General features: G+C 42.0%; 1 protein-coding gene across 1 annotated transcript in view; it reads right to left on the bottom strand.

Annotated features, from left to right (window-relative positions):
• DCC (DCC netrin 1 receptor) overlaps positions 1–8,517 on the bottom strand; it is a 1,450,760-nt gene extending 1,442,243 nt beyond the window's left edge. The window contains exon 1 of the mRNA XM_043979362.1: positions 7,901–8,517. Within this exon, the coding sequence (XP_043835297.1) occupies positions 7,901–7,991 (91 nt within the window). The 5' untranslated portion in view covers positions 7,992–8,517. The remainder of the gene's footprint in view (positions 1–7,900) is intronic.
• Between the last annotated feature and the right edge of the window lie 1,026 nt (positions 8,518–9,543).

Consider the following 9,543-nt stretch of genomic DNA (forward strand, 5'->3'; position numbering starts at 1 on the left):
CGATTCCAGCAAGACATCACAGGCTTGCTCTTCATCTAATACTTTGGCAAGAAGAGGGAAAAGGTATAAATGTTAAGGGGGATAAAAGAAATGGATTTAAGGGAGTTGGGGGTAGAGTTAATGGATTAAGAGGCAAGCTACCATTATCATGAAACAAAACCCAACAAAAAGACAGGTGATATAATAAAGACTTCTTCAGGGGCGGCTAGATAGCACAGTGGATAAAGCACGGGCCCTGGATTCAGGAGTACCTGAGTTCAAATCTGGCCTCAGACACTTGACACTTACTAGCTGTGTGACCCTGGGCAAGTCACTTAACCCCCATTGCCCCGCAAAAAAAAAAAAAAAAAAAAAAAAAAAGACTTCTAGCAAAGCCACAAGGTCACTAAGACTTGATCTAACAAGCAAATCATCACAGGTGAGTACTGGACATTAAGTTACTGAAAAATTCCAGAGAACATAACATCTTCTTTGTAGGACAGTGGATCAGACCTCAGATTCTCCTATTACAAATGCAAGAACAAACAAGACTTTTTGCTGCAGATTCTATTCAGTCAGACGTTAAGGATCATAGATATAGAGTTGATAGGTATGCCAAAGTTTACTAGCCCAAATTCTCTTTTGACAAATGCAGAACCTGAGGCCTAGAGATGTCAAATGATTTACCCAACATCACACAGGTAATACACCACAGAAGACAACTGGGACCCAGTTTGGTATAATATGGTGCTCTTCAGGAGACTATTTTTTCACAAAAGGAGCTTACAATTTAATTGGAGAGATAAGCCACAAAGTCTAAACATGTACACTTATTTCTGGCAGTGTTACATTTATGTAGATGCATACAAATTTACTTTTTTTCCCCCTTTTCACTAACATGTTAGTTCAATTGGATCCTGGAAGTATTTATTCAGTACCTACTGAAACAGTGCTATATGCTGGGGGACAAACATGAATGACTGCCACCCTTCAAGAATCTTACATTCGGGGGAACCTAGGGGGGTCAGTGGATAAAGCACAGGCCCTGGATTCAGGAGGACCTGAGTTCAAATGCGGCCTCAGACACTTAACACTTACTAGCTCTGTGACCCTGAGCAAGTCACTTAACCCTCATTGCCTTGCCAAAAAAAAAAAGAATATTACATTCTACTATCTATTGGGGTTAATAACACCTTAATAACACATATGCAGGTAAGCAAATATGAGATAATTTAAGGAGAAAGAGTGCACTAAAAACTGGTGGGGGGGGTGAGATGCAGATCAGAGAAAGTTCACCTAAGAGAAAGCAACCAAGAAAAGTATGGGAGGAAAATAAGGATTTTGACAGGCATAAACAGGGTGGTAATATCAACTTGACATGGAATATTTAGTTCTGAGAGCAGCTAGTAGTCCACTATGGCTGAGGTATAGGGTACTTGAATATGAGTAATATGAATTAAGGAGGGAAATTTCTGTCTCAGTCTGACTGAATCAGCAATATGCAGCTTTTATGAAGGTTGCATTGTGTCTTTCCACAGCTTGCTGGATATTTTGCTTATAGCACAAATTGCATATTCATCTTTTGCTTTTTTTCTTATCCACAATCTGGATGTACCTTTTCACTAGTTGATAGACCAAAAAGAGATACCCATGTTTCATACCTTTGACCAAACACCTCCTATCTGCATCCAAATGACTTCTTAAAAGCATTATGAACCCCAGAAAATTACCAAAAGGTAAAATTTAAGTTTTCACTTATTAACCTAATAAATCTCTTCTGTGATGGTTAAAAATTGAGGTTTGTTTGACCTGTGCTTGGTAAATCCATTTTGGCTCCTAGTGATCACTGTAGTCTCTCCTATATACTTATAGATTTGGTAACCTAAATAATCTCCATTAAGGTTGATCCCAAAAATATTTTGATTGCTAGCAATAAAATGTGAAGCATAATATGTAGATCTATTCATTTCCAGAAAACCTTTACACTTAAATTTTATGCTGATGTGTTCTGTTAGTCAAAGACAGCATTCGTAAATCTCAATTAAGCAATTTAAGACAAAAAACAACAAAAAACCCCAATAAAATGTATGTTTTTCCAAAGTGTCATGTCATAGATTAAATAGCAGGGGAAGAATACAACATTAGTTTCATAGTGAGAAAGTTTTACCTGTACTCCACATTATTTCCAGGAAGGCAAGGAGCCTCCTGTGTCTAGGAGATAGAGGAACTGTGACTCAAAAGGGATGGGTGAGATACAAACAAGCAGGCTGCAGAATGTTTAAATAGTGTTGTGTTTATATTTAATTCAGTGTTTTTCAATCATGGTTTAAGTGAGATTTGAAGCTACAATTCATTAAGGTATAACTGTTGTGACAACTCAAAAAAGTCTTGTCTTTCTGTAGTGTATCATAATGCAGATAGAAAGAGTGCAAAAAAATGAGGTTCACTGTTTACATTTTATGAATTGGAAATGCACATAGTATTTACCGCTCTACTTCAGGGATTACAGTATTTTTGCAGAACCAAGTGACTTTTTATCTTTAGTTAATTAATCACTGAATCCTCAGTAGGCTTATGCCATTATTCTTTTTTTCTCAGGTTTCCAGAAATTTACATATATAGTTCATCTAAGAGATTATCTTCTGAGTTATATTAATCAATTAAAAATTCATCATGTGAATCAGTAGTAACCTTAAAAATGCATATCAGAGGAGAAAGATATTTTCCCAGCCTACATCAGGGTTCTGGAGACAAACCTGACCCATTACTGATAAACTTTAGGATAACCAAAATCAAGTAGATTTTCACACTAATCTGTTCCCAGGATTGGTGTTTAATAGATTAGGTTTCTCATGATTTGGGCAGATGGGGACAACTCTCAAACTCTCTCCTCTTTGTTGCATTTTTTTCCATTTAAAGAGGAAGGCAAATGACTTTTTTATTCTAATGAGTTGATATCCCTTGCAAAAAGGATGAGGTACAAATTCTACTTGTAAGGCTTAATCTGACAAATTCTATAAGGCAGCAACACAATCTAGTTTCCAAAATTTGCTATTTGAGAAAAATCTCCCAGAGAAGGAATGTTTCAGAACTATGGTGCTGACATAATACATGGAGCTTCCTCTTAGAATAAAGGATCTATATCATGAGAGGCTAGATTTTAGTCTGGTCTGATGTCCTGAGGTTACAAGTCACTAGATAATAATACCACTAATGTGATATTATTTCATTACTATGACAGTTTCACAGACTGATCCCTAGGCAGATTCTAGATTGTGGGACCATAGAATGTAGACCTGGAAGACCTACAGATCATCTAGTCAAACTTTTCCATTTTAGAGATGAGGAAATAGAGTGACAAAGAGGTGACTTGTCCCAGTGAACTTCCAGAATAAGTAGCTTGTGTGGTACAATAGAACCGGCACTGTTCTTATTCTCAGAGGACCTTACATAAATCCTGATTCTGACATGTAACAGCCTGTGTAACCTTGGGCAAGTCACTTTAGCTCCACAGACATCAGTTTTTTCATATAAAAATGAGGTGTTTGATTAAATTGCTGCTGAGGTTCTTTCTAACTTTAAATCTTTAGTGTTATGATCCTAAATAACAGACACTAGTTCCCACAATTTTCATGAAGCAAGATAAACAGCTCGATCTCTGCTCTGACCCACTCCCTTACCCCCTTCCTTGGAGAAAATACAAGAAGATACCAGTAAAGAAAATTTGTAATAAGAAAATACAATTTAAAAAGATAATTTGTCTGCAAAGTCTTCTCTGGAAAATCTACCACTTGATACCAAGTAGAAATCAGACAACTGGACACTCACTTCTAGCAGCTCATCACTGACTTGGGTAGTTCTCTAAATTGCTGGTGCTGTTTCTCACTGGGGAACTTAGAGTAGGGCTTCATTTTGGAATTAAAATGGGATAAAAGCTCTTGCCTTCCAATGAAAACAATAAGGAAGTTTGCTGAGAGGTTAATTTAGCAGAGAATAAATGTAAGTTTGAACATACTGAGAAGTTATAAATCTCTCCACAGAAAAATGCCTATCAGCAGCTCTGTCCAGCCCAGCTTTTAAGAGCATTAAACCAAATGCACTAAGCCTAATATATTCACATATAACACATGTGGTGGCCATTTCACATGCTTCATAACTCAGAGGGCAACTGCTGCTGTGTGTGAAATGGATGCTGTGACAGGTCACTAGTGATTTATATTGCACCACTCAGAGAGGATCTGAATGCCAAGTTGCCCAGACACCAGGAGGTTCTGACATAGTCTACTCGACATCGTACCCACACGTGTCTAGATTCAGTATGTCCCTCCCCAGTTAGAAACAAGTAAAGGAGAGAGAGAGAGAGAGAGAGAGAGAGAGAGAGAGAGAGAGAGAGAGAGAGAGAGAGCGCGCAAAGAATGTCCAGGTCCGGGTTATGTAGTTTCAGAAAGACTGTCCTATGAAATTCAATCCTAACTTGTCTAAAGATTTTGTTCATGCAGACCCCATAGTTTCACAGAATCTCATTTTTTTTTTCCATTTAGCCTGAGATGCTGTGCATTTTTGCTTGAATTCACTGCATTGCTTTTTTAGCTCAAGTCAACTATAAAAAGAGTTGGCATTTCACAAACAATGGTTAAAGCAGACTAAAAAGACTTCATTCTCATCTTCAAGTATCATATTCCTCACCCAACACTGACACTGTTCAATGATGGCCTTTGTTATATAGTTTTTTTTAAACAATTTCTTACATCTCCAAAGCAGCTTTGGGTTTTAGTCAGAAAGTGTGAAAGGACACAGCCCCATTGTGTTGGCCTCCATAATCCTTTGTTACCAATCAACAAAGTCTTTAAAATGCCCTGCTGAATGGGAATTTTGCCAAATAGCAAACCAGCTCCTTGGCCTTATTAAGGGCACCTCCTACTGGTCCTTTCATACAGTGAATTATGCTTTCTTCATTATCAGTCCCCTGCTATGTTTCTGAAGGGAGAAAATAGCTACTAAGAAGAGGACAGGAAATTCAGATTAATGAACAGAAGCCAGAGTCACTGGAGTAGCATTATCTAAAAGAGGAGGGTCCTCTTTACCTGGTACCTATGCAGGAGTATGCAATCCATTTACAAATAAAGCAAGGATCTTTAGAGATGTTTAGAACTTTAACTATTAAGATGCACAAATCTACACATTTATAAAGGTAGGGATACCTACGTATTTGTTATGACTTTCTTTAGGTACAAAGAAATATTTTGATGTATGAATGAAAGGGAGATATGATGCTTCTGCTCTCAGGGAAGGTCTGAAGGCTAAAGGAGGGGGGAGGGTATCTGTGTGAGGACAGACACCACATAACTTTCCCTACCTGGACCACAGTTTCCTCAACTGTAAAAGGAGAGGCATGGACCAGATGACCTCTAATGTCCCATCCAGCTCTTGTGGATTTTATAGTTACCTAACTCGTGAGGAAATCTTTGAAAGAACTGCATCTTTGCAGTAATAACTCCCATTTCTTGTGTTTGTCCCCCCTAAACGGAAAGCGCTTGTTTTGTTTGTTTTTTAAACATTAGTCAAAATAACATTGCAGTACTTCCACAATAGCAATATCTTGGATTCAATATATCTCAGTGCCTTCCCTCCCATCTTCCCCCACCCCCTTCCCCCATATCCCGGAGCTCAAGTAAGCCCTAAGACATAGGCAATTGACACAATGACGGATCATCTCTAAAAACTTCCCCCTCTCCCAGCTCCAGGAAATAGTGGTAAGTCATATTTTCAGAAGGAGGATATAGACCAAGTCTCTGGTCTGCTAGCCCCTAAGATGGAAATTTCAAAGAAACACCTATTCATTACCCAGCTCTGATGGCCCAGGGCCCACCTTCTGGGAGAGTAATTGCAGAGGACAATGCTACATACGGAAGAGCCTGGAAGTAAAGGGGTGAGGATCCCGAGGTCCAGGAAGGAAACAAACACATACGCATACACGCAGTGAGAGGCATACCCACAAGCACACAAACATTCACAAATCTGAATGCGCGCGCGCGCGCGCGCACACACACACACACACACACACACACACACACACACACACACACACACAGGCACAGACCTGGCCCCACACACACATATGGGCACAGACCCTGACATAGAAGCGCGAGTGCGCGCGCGCATTCACACACACACACACACACACACACATACACACACACACACACGCACACACGCACACACACACGCACACACACACACACACACAAGCAGAAAGAACGCTCGGCTTGGTGTGGACGCGCTTAGAAGCCACCAGCAGTAGTCCAGGTGCAGCGGCAGCCTCTGCAGATCCAGGACCTCCGGACTCGCCCTAGGTCTGACAGTCTGAATATCTACCCACTGCAAGAGGCGCTTTCTCCACTCCCAGTCCTTTGCAGACAGATGCAGCACTTTGCTGCGCAAAGAAAGCACAAATCCCGCATCCGGAGGCATACTGGCTGGGTTGTGTTTTTCATCCTAATTTATTTTTAATTTTCGGGATGTGAGGGGGCTTCCTAGCGCCACACTTCTTCCCTCCTCTTTCCCGTGCCTTCTGGGCTGTGTATTTTCATTTGGAACCAAGAAAAGGTCGTTTCCTGAGGGGATTTGCTTCCCTTCCTTTCTGCTTCTTCCCTCCCTCCCTCTCCCCCTCAGCACTTCCCCGGTTTACCCTGCTTTTTTCTCCGGGACTCCCACACACTTGTGGGGAGGCTCTGAGGAAGCCAATAGTGGATTGTAATCATTCATTACAATGTTTTCGATGCGTTTGACTGTCAAATCCCCCGGCACCACTCAGCCTGCTGCTACCTCCGGGAGACTCTGAGTATCAATTCCCTCTTTCTCTTTCTCTGGCCCAATTCAATACACAACCAGCTTTGCCATTTTTAATTAGAAACTGTGCCTGCCAAGTGCAGAGGGGAGAGTGAGCCAGCCAGCTCCGCCGAATATCAATCAATCCGAGTTGGGAGACGGACGCTCCGGCGGGTTAGGGGTTGTTGGCTTTAGAAGTAGCTTCTACCCTCTGCTTTTTCTTCTCTGTGGCCACCCGCTCCACCTGCCCCCATGCTCTCGCATCGCAGTACCCATGCCCCAAACCGACCTCCTCCCCCAAATTCAAAATGCAAAAGCGCGCTCCTCTCTCTTCTCTCAAATCTGTCTTCAAATCCAAGGTGGCAAAGAGGAAGAAGATAAACAGAAGCCAACATATCATGTTGTTCCTTCTCTCTGTGCCTGTCTCTCTCTAACTCTCTGCTTCTGTCTCTGTCTCGCCATCTCTATCTCTTTGTCTCGCTATCTCTGTTACTCTTTCTCCCTTATATCACCCACATTTCTTAAATCCATGCCCAGTGCGCCCTTTCTCCTCCCCTTGTTCTAATTTCCTTCATTCCAGTTGCAGCCTTGTAAGGATGCAACCTTTTTAACCACTTACCCCCTCCCCAACACACAGAAGCATACACATACATGCCTCTTTCTGCCTCCCCCAACCTCTATCTTTTGCCCTAAACAGTCTGCTTAGCTTTGCAGGTCTATGCAAGTATTTACAAATAATCAAATAAGCCATACATATATACACAGAGAAATACATACATATACACCTATATTCATATGCAAAGCGGAGCCCCGGTTCCTTGCCACCCTACCCACCCTTAACCCAAAGAGAAAAAAGTGTGCAGTATTTATAATCAAAGGGGACTGAGGTGAATGTAGGGGAAACGCAAAAAGAGAGACAAATATTTCGGAATATTTCAATAAATTCCTCTCCCAGGCAAAACCAATCCCACTCCCTCACCCCACCCCACCGCCATCAACCAGTTCTCTCTTTAATGAAGTGAAAAGGTTAAAAAAGAGAGGAGGCTGGGGGGGGGGTAGAGCGCGGCGAAAGAGAAAGAGAAGAGCCACTTACCGGTGACTTGAAGATGCAAGCTGAGCAGGGAAGCCCCGAAGAGTACAAAAGCCAGCTTTGGTACCCAAACACATCCAAGACTATTCTCCATATTTCAGCCAACACCTACGGAGATTTTGGTCCCGGGCACCAACAACACTCACACACATACACTCAAACACGCATACACTCATGCATACACACGCACTGAGCCCCTTCTGCCTCCTCCTCCTCCTCCTCCACCACCACCTCCTGCTCCTCTTGCTCCTGAGTCCCCTTTCTCGTGCACAGACAAGATCAGCAAAACGGAGCAGAAAAAAGTTCCATCCAGTCCAGGAGCCCCCGAGCCCCCAAAAACTAACTCAAGGGAAAGGAGGGGGGAAGAAGGGAGGAGGAAGCTTTCTCCGGTGCTTGCGGATCATCAATAAACAGGCATATCCTGAAGAGAAGAGGGAGGAAAAAAAGACCCCCCAAAATCAACAATCCTTTGGCTGAGATGTGAATTAAAAGGTTGAGCCTTGTTCCATGTCTTCGGCTGTGTAAAGTTGAAAAACAAAAATCTACCAAAGAGATGGTGCTGATGATTTTTCTTCTCTTGGAAGAGGGGAGGGGGGCGTGCGGAGAAGAGGCGGGGGTAGAAAGGGGTGTAAGGCAAGCTCTCACTTGTTACTGGAGCTGTCCGCCAGCAGTATGTGAGCTGGGAGTTGGAGCTGTACCATCCATTGATCCAGAGAAGTGGAAGGCTGGAAGGGAAAATGTGGAGAACGGAGGGAAACGAACTGGATCAGGCAAAGATTCCACAGGAAGGGGGGGAGGGATGAAGGGAGGGGGACTTAAAGGAGGGGGGGGGGAGGGAGAGAGGAGGGTGGAAAAAGAGAGAGAGAGAGAGAGGAAAAAAAAAGAGGACGAAGAGGCTTCCAGCAGCTGCACTCGCTTGGTCTACATATCAATGAGCAGGGATGCCCTCTGTGGGCAAAGCGTGGGAAGTCACTTTTCTCAATGGATCTGGTTAATACAGCGTGTGTTTTTGCCTTTTCTGCTATCACTCTTGACATTCATCTTCAGTGAAATCAGTTTTTATTATGCTATATACCTCGACTGCCATGTTAAGCTCACTTAAATGTCCTGTCTCTTTACTCCTCTGCTCTGCAATTATTTCAAATCATAGCACTGGATAGCCGGAAAGAACTTTAGGGACATCTAATTCCCCCACCTGTTTTTTTTTTAATAGAGAAGGAAGTCCAGGGCCCCCAAAAGATAAAGTAAATTGTTAAGTTTATTTAGCTTACTAATGGCAGTCAGAGAATAATTGGAGTTTTAGAGATAAAGGAAGACAATTAATAGTGGAAGCAACAGATGACTGCAAATCAAGAAATTTGGGTTCTAAATTTACCTTCAACATGAGTTAAATGTGTGACTTCAGGAACATCACAGCCTGTCTGGGCTTCACTTTGCTCTTCTGAAAAATAAATAACCAAAGTATCTTTTTTCTAAGATTTCCTTCCTTTCTGCTTCTTTTATGAAGGAGAACATTGAAACTCAAATGACTAAGGGACTAGCTCAAGAATACACAACTGAGATTGAACACCATTCTCCTATCTATGAGGAAAGTGTTCTTTCTTCTATATTACAATGCTTCTCCCCTATTGCTTGCCCTATACCTT

This window comes from Dromiciops gliroides, chromosome 1, assembly GCF_019393635.1.
Source record: "Dromiciops gliroides isolate mDroGli1 chromosome 1, mDroGli1.pri, whole genome shotgun sequence".
NCBI lineage: Eukaryota > Metazoa > Chordata > Mammalia > Microbiotheria > Microbiotheriidae > Dromiciops > Dromiciops gliroides.